A 15,832-nucleotide genomic window follows, 5' to 3' on the forward strand; every position below is an offset into this window, starting at 1 on the left:
CATTTTGAAATCTATGACTCTAGTGACTAAGAAAACATTCAAGTACTAGCGTATATCTTGATTACTTGAAATTTGGTGATACAGTCACCTGTGTTGAGGAATGAAGAAAGAATGTGTTACCTGTAGGCATATGGTCTTTTAATATTTTTTGGTAATTTATAATTGGAGAGTGGACATTGGGATAGTCACACTAAATGTTTTGTTCACGTACTTATCAAGTTACCTTTGATTTATGATTCACTTTTCCATAAAGACCATCTAATAGGAAAGAAGTTGTTCAGTCTTCTTGGCATTAATAAGTTCACACCTATTCTTTTGGAGAAGGAATTGCTCAAAATCATTTGTTACCCTTAAGCTCTTAGCTTAAGCCATTCTCTTTGAAAAATGGAGTAAAAACAAACACTTTTTCTTTAGTCTACTGTTTCAAGTACATATGACAGCTCAGATAAGAAGTCAGAATTATTGAGATAAGATCATTAATCCTAACTAGAAATGTAATAGGAGATAAATTCACTCCTATTTTATTGAAATAATTCCTTTTACATAGTGCCTGGTACATTAATATTTCTTCATATTGAATACATGCTTAGTTATAGACAAGTTAATATACTAAAATTTGAATATTTCAAATTAGGTTTGTTCTTATTTCCTTTGACTACAAAAGATTCACTTAAAACAGTTAAAAAATTGTTTTGGTCTCTTTTAAGGCCACAGAAAGTGAGGCTGGTGATATGGACCTGAGTGGGTTGCCAGAAACAGCAGTGGATTCTGAGGACGACGATGATGAAGAAGACATTGAAAGGGCATCAGATCCTCTGATGAGTAGGGACATTGTGAGAGACTGTCTAGAGAAGGATCCAATTGACAGGACGGATGATGACATTGGTAAGTTTGGATGGCAAAATGAACCTAAGAGCAATTTTAAAAATTTAGGGTAAAATGATCTGATAAAATAGAGCCCAAGAATAGTAAGCTTTAAAAAGTTATAAATTTCCCTTGCATAAACAGTAAGTAGCATTTGTTGAAAAAAATTTGAGAATAAAATCAATTTTATCCAGTTACGTTCTGGAGTCTACAAATAATAAAACTTCCTAATACAACCCTTCCCCATAGCCCCTTCTTAGTTTTCTTTATGACCAAAAAAAAAAAAAAAATTAAAAGTAGTCTTCTAAACAGTGTTGCTTCTATTATTGTTTCTTGTGAGCACTATTCCTATTAAGCTCATGTTTTCTGTATGTAAATACTATTCCTGTTAAGCTCATGTTTTCTATATGTAAATACTAGTCCATGACAATTGGTAAAATTGTCGTGTTTGCTTCTGTGGTTCCATATGAAGATGGGACTGAGTGAAAGAAGACTACGAAATGTCAAGTTAGCAGGCTATGAGCTGTGGGTTGTTGAGACTTTAAGTGCACGCTAAGGTTAGAAATCTAAGTGGTTTTGTATGTTTTCCCCATCCCTGAAGTTCCCTTTACCCACTTTCTATTAGAGCAAGAGCGGACTATGGAATAACGGTTTAGTATTTGAGTATGCCTTCTGCACGCCGCCTTCTTCCTTAGAATACTAGGAGTCAGAGCAACTTCTGTTGAGCGTCTTCTCTCCACTACAGGCCTGGAATCTGTAACCACCTTTGACTGAGCCCAGATTATCTGTCCTACCACTCTGCCAACTCTTTTTGGGTCAATATATATTTGAAGACAAATTCAAGGAACTGGATCTATTGGGATTAGATATAGGACAGTATGGGCATAGTTATGAGTGGCCAGGTGAATGTGTTTTGAGGGAAACAAACTATCTGAAGAAAATCTTTTACCACTTACACTATATACGTATGCTAGAAAATTAAGGATGAAAAACCAACAACTAGTATTAGACACTTAAAATATAATTTTAAAATTTATAGGAATTGCTAAGTATTTAAGGTGAATATCATGTGTTGGTAACCATTCATTCATTTGGCTAATGTGATTGAGCACGTTTGATGTACTGAACATGTTTTTAGGTCCTGGTAACTCAGTGGGGGGCAAGGCAGGTAAGGTCCTCGCTCTTTTGCAGTGTGAAGAATAAAGTGGGGATTAGGGAGTGATGGAGGTTGGGGAATGAAATGAACGGGAACCTGTTTTAGGAAGGAGTGGCTGGTAATGCCCTTTTCAAGGGCTCAGACCTGAAGGAGGTGAAAAGAGGAAGCCACCTTGTCCGTGGCCCCCAATAAAGAATGTGTTCTGTGTTAATCTTTTCTGGATAATTTCTGCTGGAGGAGGGGACTTAATGGCTTTGCAGATGTCCATCCCTGACTCTAGCCCATTTCATTCTCTACTATCTCTACTCCCATTCCAAAGGTGCTGGTAATTCATAAGTCTTTGGAGGGTTCTGAGAGTGGTTCTGTTTTACCTGCTGAAAACACTGGGTTTCACTCTCGTGTCTGATACCACATACACATGCATTTGGTTTCCAGTGTCCAGAGTTGCACTTCACTGTCCTGTTCTCTTTGTCCTTGCCGACTTCTTTTCAAAAATCTTTTTATTGTAGTTTTAAAGAGAAAGTGAATTTGGAAGTGTATTCAATTTGCCATCTTAATCCAAAATCCTTGTTCGTAGTTTTCTTTAATTAGATTGAGCATTGCTTATGAACAGATTGATGTGGAAATTATTCTTTTGTAAGTTAATGTATCATCTTTTTGAATATGTTCATTTTAGTATAGTTATGGAAGAAAATAATGATTATTAAAAATGTCATTCCTGGAAATTTAAAATTTTCACTTCATATCTAAGAAGCTTTCTCTTCCACAATTTCTGGAAAGCAAAAGCTATGCTGATTTCTACAAAAGAATACAAAGCTATCTTTTTTTTAAATGGGCTTACTGATATAATCTCCCGTGAATAATGTTTACTTGAATACCAATTCACTTATAAGCAGCGATGATTCTGATTCTTGCTTCTATCAAATATACTTTTATTTAAAATAATAAACCATTATTATTAAAGATAAGGCCTAATGAGTGTTTGGTCTACAAGAGATCTTGTAAGATCTTATATTCTAACTCCTCAAAACAGAACCACATGTGAGAACTCTTTAGCTCTTTTGCTGTTACTCTTGTTAAATCTAACTGGTCCTCTGGTATTTAGTTACAATAGACACCTTTCATATAAACTACAAACTTCTACATAATTGATGCTTTCTCTGGATGCCTCTCTTCCTAACCACCTTCCTCTACCCCCACAAAAAAGGGAAGGAATGATGTATCTGGGTGGGAGGGGGATCTAAGTTGAATCAAATGAAATTGCTAATATTTGATCTTATTTTAAAAACTGCAAGAATTAAAAAAAATTTGCCTTTGGATTCTCATAGATTCTTGGGTGTGGTTCAGTGCTTTGTTTCAGTGCTTTGATGGAAGGGACTTTATTGATTTCTGCTAACTCATAACTTTGTAGGTCCTCAGTTATTGAATGGTCGTCAATTTAATTTTTTGTTTTGATGCCTTGACACGTTAAGGTAGAGACCTACTTCCAAGATCCCTTCCAAAGAATTCTTTTTTCTCCCCTTCAATATACCACCAAAAAAACTCCACAGATTAAAAAAAAAAATCTTAATAGTAATCATTTCTTAAACAAAATCAAGCCAAAGCAAATAAGATAATGTCCATACTGACATAGCTTGTGGTGTCTATAAATCGGTTGTCTGGCTTTTCTGTATGTCACACTGACTAGAAAAAAGTTTTAAAAAATGTCTTTTTTCATAAACAGAAATATTCCTTTCCTAATAAAATAAAATATTAATTAATATATTATTCTAATAGATTTTTCCAAGCAATATAGAAGAAAGTAGTCCTGCTTCTCCAATCCATGGCTGCTTCTTTCCATGTCCTAGAAACTATCTTATTACTCATCCCAGGTTCTGAATTCCTTACCTCTGTGTGATTCCTGTGGCGTTACCAGAGTTTATGTTGAGTCCTGACAGCCAAATGCTTCATTTTATATTTATTTATTTTTTGAAGATTAGTGATAGAAATTTTTTATTTTTTTAATTGCTCTAATTCTCCAGTGTAATAAACAGAAGTTACTACAAAACCAGCAGTACCATTATTGAATCTTTGAGAGTCTTAACAACTCTTAGATGCCATCTGGTTAAGCATTTATTTATTTTTAGTTTTTCAACTGAGCCTAAAGAATCATGTACATTACTACAATTATATCTTTTCTATCTTTTTATTATTTGTATTATATGTGATGCACAGGTATTTTCTATCCTGTCATATTTTTTTTAATGTTAGTCATTACTCATATATCAACTTGATTTCATGACCCACTAACCGAGCAGGAATCTTCCAAAAAGCAAGAACAGTGTCTATGCAAATCACTTCAAATCATTATAACAAGTATTAGTTGAATATATTTTTTAAAGATTTTATTTATTTATTTTGAGAGGGAGCAAGAGAGAGTATGGGGGGGGTGGCAATGGGAGAAGCAGTTTCCCCACTGAGCAGGGAGCTGGATGTGGGGCTTGATCCCAGGACCCTGGGATCATGACCTGAGCCAAAGGCAGATGCTTAACCGACTGAGCCACTCAGGAGCCCCTAGTTGAATATATTTTTATACTTCATGTTCTTATGCTTCATATTCTTCAATCACATGTGTAATTGTAATTTGATTTATTTTTGCCTAAATATATTATGTTAAATTTAAAACATTTCTGACAACTTCTGGTCTCATATTAAGACCATAAATCTTCATTTGTCCAAGGAAATTTAGTATCAGTAGGGAAGGAGAAAAAAAGCAAAATGTGTGTTCTATAGGTAATATTCTAATACCTTATGGGGAGGGGTAAGGAACCAATAGCTTGAAGAAAACAGAGCTGATAACCGCAGAACTAACAGTGACGTGCAAGTCAGAGGACCAGGACTTATACATTTGCCTTTATGTTTCAAATCAAAAGGTCAATACATTTGTAAAGCAATGATTCTTACCTTCCATATATAATGATATGGGTACCTCTTGAAGTGGTATTAAAAATTGCTTTATCACTGTCCCCAGGAATAGATATATTTTATGGCATGACACAAACGCACCTACTCATTCCAGAAATAAAAGTTTCACTAAACAGAACGTATTCTATAAGTAATATGCTTTGATTCTCTCTCTCTTTTTTTTTTTTTAAATGCTGGTTGCAAAAAAAAATGCTGGTTGCAGCAGTAAATTGATTTCCTGGCACGTCAGTCTGGGTCAGGTCTAAGGACACTGGGTACCACCTACCATTGTTATTCTGATTCCAAAGCCACCCTGTGTTATGAAAAGTCTTATACAGGAGGGATGATGTAGGGTCTAATCAAAGGAGACATTACCTAGCTGGGCCAGAGAAAAACACTCAGTCTGACCTTCTGGAAATGTACTGTTTTCACAGAATATATCTTTCTATTCTGTGTTGTTTTTGCAATTAACAAACTACCGTATACCCAATAACATAAAATATGTCACTAAATCCTAACAGATAGAGGGAATGTGCATAGGGACAGTTTCATTATGTGAGGACAAGAAAAATGTACCAGAATTTTTACTTAGCCAAAAGTTTGAATGATACATGATAATAATGACAAGAATAGCAGTTCTTATTTATTGAGTATTCACAATGTGCTAAGGACTTTATTATCTCTATTTAATTTTATTGTCACAACTGTATATTGTTCTTTCACAAATGACAGAAACATGCTTAAGGAAATCAATCAACTTTCCCAAAGTAATATAACTAATAAGTATTCAGATGATGTCTGACATACACCTTATGTTCTTTATCACTACCTATAATGTGCAGCAGAAGCTTTGGAGGCAGGCAGCCCTGAATCATATCACTGCCACCTCCGAATTATATGACTTGGAGCCTGCTTCCTCCCTGTGAAATGAGAAAGAAAACATGAGCCTCATAGATCCATGGTGAGGAGTAAGGAAAGAACTTAGTAAGTAATTAGTAAAGCTACCTAATAATAGAGAAAATTAAAAATAGAGACTACAGGGCTAGAGAAGATTATGAAGTCATCTGTCTTGTCAACAGCTAGAAATGTATCAAAGTTTAAGCTGTTTGTCCACAACATTGCCAACAGAAAGAGTGATCATACTTTTTTTGGCCAATCTGTGGAATAAAAAATAATATATCAATTTCCATTTGTATTTTTCACATAATGTAAATTTTTTAGTTGATTTTTATAGATTTGTTTTCATTCATAGAAAATATCCTTTGGTTTCTAAATCCTGGACTATCTTTAGATTGAAAGTGGTTATTTCTGCTGTTTTGGACATCTACTTGCCCAGAAGGCACTAGAATAGACCTATTGACTTTTTGGAGAATATTCTGAGCTCTATTTCATTTCAGCTTATTTTATCCTTTAATTAGCCTTAATAAGATCACAGCTCATTTTCAGTAGAAATTTCCCAGTTGAAGTTTGTTAATTTCTTCATTCCCATTAGAATTTGAATTACAGTGTATACTATTGTTCCTGAATCAATAGGTAAATGTCACCATTTCTACAGTGACAATTCTTTGTATACCTACAAGTAATCCAACTTTTAGACTAACAATACTTGAAGTAATTATATTTTCCAATGGGCAGGTTTGTAGGACATTTAAAAAAAAACCCTAGAGGGGCACCTGGGTGGCTCAGTCGGTTGGGCGTCTGCCTTTGGCTCAGGGTCCTGGGATCGAGTCCCACATTGGGCTCCCTGCTTGGTGGGAGGTCTGCTTCTCCCTCTCTCTGCCCCTGCTTATGTTCCCTCTCTTGCTCTCTCAAAAAACAAACAACAACAACAACAACAAAAAACTCTAGAGCATTCTTTTTGAATGCTTGCTTTTTAAAAAAGTTGTAATGTTTACAATATCTTTTGCCTTTCAGAACAACTCTTAGAATTTATGCATCAGTTGCCTGCTTTTGCCAATATGACCATGTCGGTGAGACGAGAGCTCTGTGCCGTGATGGTGTTCGCAGTGGTGGAAAGAGCTGGGACCATAGTGTTAAATGATGGTGAAGAGGTCAGTGAACATTGCCAACACTGGAAAAGTTTCTGTTTGAGGGTCTCTCAGTAACAGCAAAGAAACAAAAAATCAAATTTCATTTTTTCCTCTTAAAAAATAAGCAACAATTAATTTGAATAATTCAAGAATTGTGATACACTTATTGTTATGTCAAAGTATTCCAAATCCATTATTTTTTATAATAATATTTCATATGCTACTGATAGAAATACTTTGTATTAACTTTTCAGATTTTTGTAACTTTAAATGTTCATAATATGCCTTTGGTCAGAACAAAATGATCTTATTGAGGCAATGGTGATCATTTGATATTGCTTACATATGTTTTGGGGAGCAGAAGAGTTCTTTTTCCTTGTGTCATTTTAGAGAGGAATATCCAAGGTCAAATTAAAAGAGCAGAATGACGTGTACTTTGCTAGGCATGTGGAAAACACAGATACATGGCTGTGCTTTGCTTTATTCCTTGTTCTTTGAGTTTAGTAAACAGTTCATTTTACTTGAGTTATTCCATCTTTAAAGTGAAAGATCTGCTAAATCATTTGTAGGGACCATGCTTGCATTTACAGCTGCATGACCATGATTTTCTGCCTTGTCTTCATTTTTTTGAATTAGCTGGATTCCTGGTCAGTGATTTTGAATGGTTCTGTGGAAGTAACTTATCCAGATGGAAAAGCAGAAATATTATGTATGGGGAATAGTTTTGGTGTCTCTCCTACCATGGACAAAGAATACATGAAAGGAGTAATGAGAACAAAAGTGGATGACTGCCAGGTATAAAATATCATTAAAAATGTATATTTTATGCTTAACACATATATGCCGTTGGGGTAAGATTTTTCTGCCTATATAAATAGGTCATTTTTTAGAGTTATAAATAATATTTTAAGTTAGAACTATTACTTTTAGTGTCCTCATGCCCCAGGAAATTAAAAATAAGTCTTCCTTAAAGTTGTTTGGACTCGGGGCGCCTGGCTGGCTCAGTCTTTAGAGCATGTGACTCTTGATCTTGGGTCAAGAGTTCAAGCCCTACATTGGACATAGAGCTTACTTAAAAAAAAAAAAAAAGGTTGTTTGGACTCTGCATAACTAGGTGTTCTATAAGGTGTTTTATAAATATGTTCTATTAAAAGTGTTCTATAAATATGGTATTTTAAAATTTCCATTAATATTTTTATAATCTGTTCATCAAAAAATATAAAAGTAAAACATCCACTATGAAGAGAAATTATAAGTAGATTAATAAAGATGATGTGATACAGTTATGCAGTGTTTTTATTTGAATACCTACAAGGTAAGGAATTGATTTAGAAGTCATGTAAATTAATCATAGTATGAGTCAGAAGAACTTCCTAGTAAAAAAGTAATTACTAATTAAAAGAAAATACTTGGTAGCAAAAGAAAAATGTTAGTGTTGATATTATGTTAATATTCATTATTTAAAAGCACTTAATAAAAGACTAGAGAAAATATGGAGACCAAACGTGAAGTTTAATTAGATTGGTAACTGGTAACCTCTGTATTAATAAGAAATAAATTTAAGATGCTGTGTTACCAAGTTTTTAAAATTTATGTCTTTCCTTCTGAAAAAGAAGTCTTTGAAAGATAAAATATTTTAATATAAATAAACCCAAAGATTTGACTTAGACTAATTAATGTTAAGTACTCATTGTATTTATTAGTCTGTAGTCTGAAATACATCTGAATATACTTTATTCTAAAAGAACATCATTGAATTTTTATAGTGTCTGATAAATGTAAAAATAGTACCCATTTAAATTTTCATTTTGAGCATTTTACTTACCAAAAGAGAAAATGACCATGGCTATAAATAAAATGATCTTACCTAGAGAATCAAAATAATGTTGCCAAATAATTCCTTTCAGTAAGCACTGTAGAGAAAAAATAAATGGCTATGTTCATTGTTTTGAATAGTAATGCCAGAAGAACATTCTAAATATAGTCAACTCTCAATTATTTAGCATAATAGAAGAAAACAGAATGGAAGGTAAATCTTAAAGTCTTTATTTGGCGGGGAAATGTGTTTGTAAAAGCGATCATATGTGATTTTTCAGCTCTGCAACTGTACTCCCCAAAATAAGAAAGCCATACTTAGTCCAAAACAAACTAGAAATTTGTTAAAGTTTTCCCCATTCTATTATCTCTTATCAGTTCCTCCCTGGGACATGTTGGCATTACTAGAGCATTTTAGTCAGAGTCTCTGCCCTTAAAGGGCAAGTTAAAAAGTAACTTTATTTCTGAGAATTCATTGATTACATTACTATGTCTTAATTGGCCAGCCCCTTTTGTTAGAAATTTGTAATCATGGAACTGAAATGATATTAGAGGCATAGAAATGTTTCAGAATAATTGATAAAAATGTTATATGACTGAGTATTACAGAGTGCTGCAATAATATCGCATGTACCAGGTAACATTAAATACTTCTCTGGGAGTTCTGGGAAAGGAAGAGGAAGTAGATGTCAAGGAAGAAAGTCTAATCTATTTACTGGATGAGGAATTGGTGGGAAGCCCAATGTTAGCAAGGTAGACCCAAAAGAAAATTCTGATTAAGAAACCTAGATTCCTATAGCTCCTGATACAAGATAGCCAGATATACAAAGAAGGTCAATGGTGAGGTATCTGCTGGAGAAAGTCTCTTTCTTCCTCTCCACTCCAGTCTAAGCCACTGTAAAAGGAACATGTTAAATTAGGAGTTTCAAGAATCACTCTTGTACCTCCACCGACTCATCTGCTCAGGCCTGACATTCACTCCCTCAGCAGTAAAACAAGGATGGAGAATGAAGTTAGACCATTTAATGTAAACGCTTGTTTTGGTCTAGTAGTTTAGTGTATTTCTGTTAAAATGTCATACGTCTCTCAGGAAGTACACATGTCAGATCATCCTCTTGTTAGGCGAAGTAAAGGAAACAATGAGAATCATATTTTCATTCAGCCATAAGATGGCCTCCGTAAGTTTATATCATTCTCCTGAGCACGCTGTGGGCATTTAACAGTTATTGAATGAATGAACAAAAATGGTGTTCTCTTTACCAAGAAGCAACTTCACCTAGGACTGGCCTTAATTTTCTTACATTCCAACGTGTCCCGAAAATAAATATTGGGTAATGTGATATTGAGTTGAACTCATATTAAGCCTGAGTGGCTTACAGTGAGTGGATTAAATTTGACATTTATTTCTGTTTATTTGGAACCCAAGACATACTCAAGGTTGTATTTTGCTCTGAATCCCTCCTTTGTATAAAGCTCCTCTTTCAGTTCCTCCCTTCCATTGTCTCTTCTTCTTCCCCTGTGCAGTTTGAAGGACAAAGGCAGCCTACATATAGACACCCTATGCTACCAGGGGATCGGTAATGGTTTTCTGTTTCCCATATGTGCCTTTTTCTTTTCTTCTCACTTCCTATCCCTCTTTTCTTTTCCTCCTCTTCTACTCTCCTACTCTCCTTTTCCTTCTCCCTCTTTCCTTCTCCACTGCCTGTGTCTTAGGCCTGCCACTGACACATCAGGCATTGCTTAGCCCTGCCCTACACCCTTAAATGGGAAATGAACACTTGAATACCTGTGTGAACAGTTAGGTATGACTTTCCCTTAGAGACCGCGAAGGGCCCCAGTTTAAATAGAGCTAACCTCTTAAGGTAAACCTGTTAGACATACCTTTTTCAGAAACCATGGGAACTAATGACACTTTGAATTTAAGTAGTTTTGGGGAAATTTGCATGGATAAGTTGAAAGTTGACAATACTATATTAGGGCTGAAGTTTAATTTTATTTCATCCTTTTATCATCTATAATTTTTCTTCTACGTATCAGTTGTGATGTTATGTGCCCCAAAACCAATCCTGCAATATGAACTGTCTTTGGCCTTTTATAAGCAAAATCTTATTTGAATTTTTATTTTATATCATAATGCCAAGATCATATATCACTTTCATGTGTTAAGAGCTATCTGAAAGTATAAAAAAAAATTATATACATAATTCAAAATTTTTCATCTGGCTTCATCATACCAATCAAAATTATGTTTTACACATGAATTTCTTATTAGATCTACAAACTTCTTAAAGCAAAAATAAATCTGCTAATAAAAATATAGATAAATGTTTTCATCTAAAATTTCTTTTTTAGGTATGTGTGGCCATATTGGAAATTCAGTTGGTTTTTATTTTCTTTTTGGATGGTACTTTTCAGTTTGGTACAGAGGAAGTGCCAAAAATGTCTCTCTAGGCATTAAGCATTTCAGATCAAGCTTATTCTCCTTAAATCCTTGGTCAAGATTAATTTGAGTATGTTTTACTTCCAAAAGCATTTTCTTTTCTCTGTTTACTTACTCCTTTTAACTCATAATGTATTTCTTTTTTAGGAGATAAATGAGAAAATACAATATATAATTGTTTTCTCTGAAACTGAGTATAAGAAAGATCACCTAAAATTATTTGGAGGCATAGAGAGCAATTTTCGTATCCTATTTAGAAGGACAGAAATAAACTGTTTTTGAGACAAGGGACTAAGGACCACATATTTCAAAATATACATACACCTGTAGTCAGTGTTACAGAAATGGGTTTTGTTTTTAAGGTTTTTTAAAAACTTAAACTATATGTATTTACCAAAAAAGCCTGTCTTTTGTGAATTTTAACTTTTTTATTCCAAATTCTTGATTGAAAAATTAATGAGATTCTATCAGCCAGCTCTGGAAGAAACTTAGTATTGTAATACGCTGTTGCTCAAGTATGAAGCACTGCTATTTCTTTTAAAAAACTTTACTGATTGTATAGAAAGTATAGAAAATATAGAAAAGTATTTTAAATAAAATGAAAGTCGCTTGTAATTTGCATTGTTCAGAAACAATAATTATTAACACTGTTATATTTCATTAGAAGATTTTGATGTGCATGTATAATTTTTTTTTAATTAACAAGTGTGTAACTCTGAGACACTGGGCAAATTAGCAGGCTGTTGGTACAGCTGTTTGTTCATCTGTACAATGGGGATAATAGTAGTACCTTCTTTATGGAATGATTAGGAGGATAAATTGAGAAAGTTCCTATAAGGCTACCACAAAATGATGATGATCATCATGTTGTCTTCATTATAGTTAATTTCAACATTTGGTTTTGCATCTTTTAAAAAAAATTAATGTGCTATCATGAACATTAAGTCAAAACTGTAAATGTTCCATGAAAATATGTTTTTGAATGGCTGTGTCCTATTTTATCTTCTATATGCTGTAATTTAACCATCCCCTTTTTTTCATCTTTTCACATTAAAGGAGAAAAAGAAATGTCCATACTTTTTTCATTTGCAAAATGAGAATAAATTCTTCAAAATTCGGAGACAACAACAATTCTTTCTTACTTTAGAATCTCTTATCTCCTCCTCACTGGCTTCTGCTTATTTTGTGCAATAAGTGATATGTATAATTCATTCTTCACTTTCTTTTAAAAATTACTAAGAAATGTAATTTAATAGTTTGCCCTAAGCCCTGATATTTTTTATATTTGGGGTGATGGAGGAGTAATGGCTTGATGTGCATATTATTTTTAACTTTTTGGTTAAGAGCAAGGATTACCCTTAATACTAGTTACAAGGAATAATGGCTTGAGTCAACAAGTAGGTGGCTTGTTTTGTGGACCTTTTTTGAATAAACTTTCCAAACTGATTTCTTAATATAAATAGCAAATTTATAATACCTATTCCAGGGGTATCTTTGAATTTTGATCTTTTTTAAATTATGTTATGTTAATCACCATACATTACATCATTAGTTTTTGATGTAGTGTTCCATGATTCATTGTTTGCATATAACACCCAGTGCTCCATTCAATACGTGCCCTCTTTAATACCCATCACCAGGCTAACCCATCCCCCCACGCCCTCCCCTCCAACACCCTCAGTTTGTTTTCTCGAGGTCCATATTTTTCCAAGGTCGTCCCCCCCCTCCGATCCCCCCCCCCTTCATTTTTCCTTTCCTACGATCTTCTTTTTTTTTTTTTTTAACATATAATGTATTATTTGTTTCAGAGGTACAGGTCTGTGATTCAACGGTCTTACACAATTCACAGCGCTCACCATAGCACATATATTGGGGAGGGTATGAATTTTGATCTTTTATTAAAACCATCTTTATTTTAAAATTGTTGCTTTTAAAGTCTTTTCTAATTTGTAAAACCCACTAAATGGTAGTTATGTTTTTAAATTTATCCTCCTAAGATTCTACCATCGAAGAAGAGGCATGAAGAAGGACTCTTCTTTTGTCTTCCAATTTTTAAAATTGTTAGGATTTTTAATATAAACTACATATAAATTTGCTAAAAATGAAACTTGATTTGACCAAGGAAGAAATACATTAAAAAGTAGGGAAGTCTGATTAAGGTTCATTACTGCATTCATTTAGAGAGTATGGGAAAGACATGGAAAAATGTCAGTGTTAAATAATTAAAACACTGAATTATTAGTACTGCTAGGTCTCTTGCAAGCACTTCATCAGTAACATGTGACTTACATTTTATTCCAGTTTGTCTGTATAGCCCAGCAAGATTACTGCCGTATTCTGAACCAAGTAGAAAAGAACATGCAAAAAGTTGAGGAGGAAGGAGAAATTGTTATGGTAAAAGAACACCGAGAACTTGATAGAACTGGAACAAGAAAGGGGCACATCGTCATCAAGGTAAGACAGACGTGCCTCCATCTTCTGGGAAGGATTTCTTTGGTAGTATCAGTTAGTTATGACAACTTAAGATTCTTCCTGCCACATTTTTGTGTATAATTTCTCTGAAAAGTTATCAGTTGTTAAGAAAAATCTTTACACCGCCTGATGAACAGCAGTTTTATAAATTATTATATATGTATATTACTACCCAGGTCATCTTATGTTGAAAATTTGGAATTAAGGTACCATATAGATGAAACTTATGCAGGATAGTGATTAAACCTTTTATTTGTTACAGGGCACCTCAGAAAGATTAACAATGCATTTGGTAGAGGAGCATTCGGTGGTGGATCCAACATTCATAGAGGACTTCCTGTTGACCTATAGGACTTTTCTTTCTAGCCCAATGGAAGTGGGCAAAAAGTTATTGGAGTGGTTTAATGACCCGAGCCTCAGGGATAAGGTTGGAAAATATATTCTAGTTTGGCTTTTAAATGTGAAATATTCAGATATAAACTTAAAGATACTTTAATATTTGTCACACCAGTTATGTTCACATTATTTTAATGGAATAAGAGAGTGTACTTTTTAACCCCAAAAAATGATGCAACCCCCAGACTCCTGAGTTCCATTGGGATCTGCATTCTCTACTTGGGCAAATGGTCACTGTATGTCATATTAAGTTACAGTTTTTAAATTGGCACCAGAGCAGCATTTTATTGTAAGCATTGCTGGTCGGTAGGCCCCAGTAATATAATTCTAAACAGACTCCTTTAGCAGCTCTTGCGAGCTCTGTCAAGAGCCAGATTGACAGATTGGCCAGATTGGATGATAAAGTCTACATACTCTTGTGAGGTGTGAGAGTTAATCATAGCCTGTACTCAATTTCTCCTTTTTATGGGACAGTCTGATTTACATGAGACTTCCCAAGACTTGGGAAGACAGGTAGGAAGATCCAGAATAGGAGACCAACAGTGAAAAGCTCCCAAGTTCTCCTGCTCGTCCTACCACTAACTAGCTCTGCAGCCTTAGAGAAATCATTTGGACAGCGATGCTTTTCATTTCATATTCTGAGAGTCATAAGCCTAGAAGAGCTGAGCCAAACTCTCCAGCTGTCAAAACTTAGTTTGAGTATTAACTCTGCCATGTCCTTTATGTGTCATCTGACCCCTCCTCACAATCACCTATTTACTTGTAAAATGAATAATCATCAGCCTTTTGGGGTAATTGTGAACGTGAATAATAGAAGTAAAGTTCTTTTTGTAGTGCCTGGCTCAATTCACTTAATACATCTTAGCACATAATACATCTTATAAGTTGTTTGTTGGTGGTGGAAGTTGGTAGTATTCAACTTATGATTTATGAATCTCAGTTTTCTAACCTGTAATAGGCTAGTAAGACTTTTAAGTTGGCTTCTCAGTTGCAAAATTTTAATTTTATGAAAAGATTATGTGTTAGATATAGTTTCAAGGGAGATAATCTTCCGGGTTTCCGAAATTTGAAAAATGGACAGTGGTGATAGTAAATGACCAAAAATTAATATAAATATCAAAACTTGACTTCTAAGTGTATATTAACTATAAATAGTATTTTAACTATCGTTAGAAATTAACTATATACCAGGGTGCCTGCCTGGCTCAGTCCGAAGAGCATGCGACTCTTGATCTTGGGGTTGTAAGTTCGAGCCCCATCTTGTGTATAGACATTACTTAAAAATAACATCTTTAAAAAAAAAAATTGACTAGGGGCACCCGGGTGGCTCAGTCAGTTAAGTTTCTGCCTTTGGCTCAGGTCATGATCCCAGGGTCCTGGGATTGAGCCCCATATTGGGCTCCCTGCTTGGCGGGGAGTCTGCTTCTCTGCCCCCCCTCCCCCGACTCGTGCCCTCTCTCTCCCTTAAATAAATAAAATCTTTAAAAAAAATTAACTATATACTGTCACCTTTGTTTCTCTACTGCTAGAAGAATATCGTGCTTTTCTCACTTTAATTAAAAAGTTAGATGGTTTGATTAGAGGTTAAAATGTTTGAAAACAATTCTATGGAAAATTTCTTTTATGTTTTCATTTAAAATTTAGAAAATTAAACTCATAAATAAAACAAATACTTTTATATTTATTTATTTTTAAATTGTATTTTATTGTGTTATG

At 34.2% G+C, this 15,832-nt stretch overlaps 1 protein-coding gene across 16 annotated transcripts in view; it reads left to right on the forward strand.

The window, feature by feature from the left end:
* RAPGEF2 (Rap guanine nucleotide exchange factor 2) overlaps positions 1–15,832 on the forward strand; it is a 233,008-nt gene that overhangs the window by 191,508 nt on the left and 25,668 nt on the right. For all 16 annotated transcript variants that reach the window (XM_073892442.1, XM_073892436.1, XM_073892439.1 and 13 more), the window contains 5 exons: positions 708–885; positions 6,878–7,014; positions 7,630–7,788; positions 13,550–13,702; positions 13,983–14,147. In XM_073892442.1, coding sequence (XP_073748543.1) covers positions 708–885; positions 6,878–7,014; positions 7,630–7,788; positions 13,550–13,702; positions 13,983–14,147 — 792 coding nt within the window. The remainder of the gene's footprint in view (positions 1–707; positions 886–6,877; positions 7,015–7,629; positions 7,789–13,549; positions 13,703–13,982; positions 14,148–15,832) is intronic.

This window comes from Callorhinus ursinus, unplaced genomic scaffold (genome assembly GCF_003265705.2).
Source record: "Callorhinus ursinus isolate GAN/ISIS: 27379988/994484 unplaced genomic scaffold, GSC_fseal_2.0 scaffold4, whole genome shotgun sequence".
Classification (NCBI taxonomy): Eukaryota; Metazoa; Chordata; class Mammalia; order Carnivora; family Otariidae; genus Callorhinus; species Callorhinus ursinus.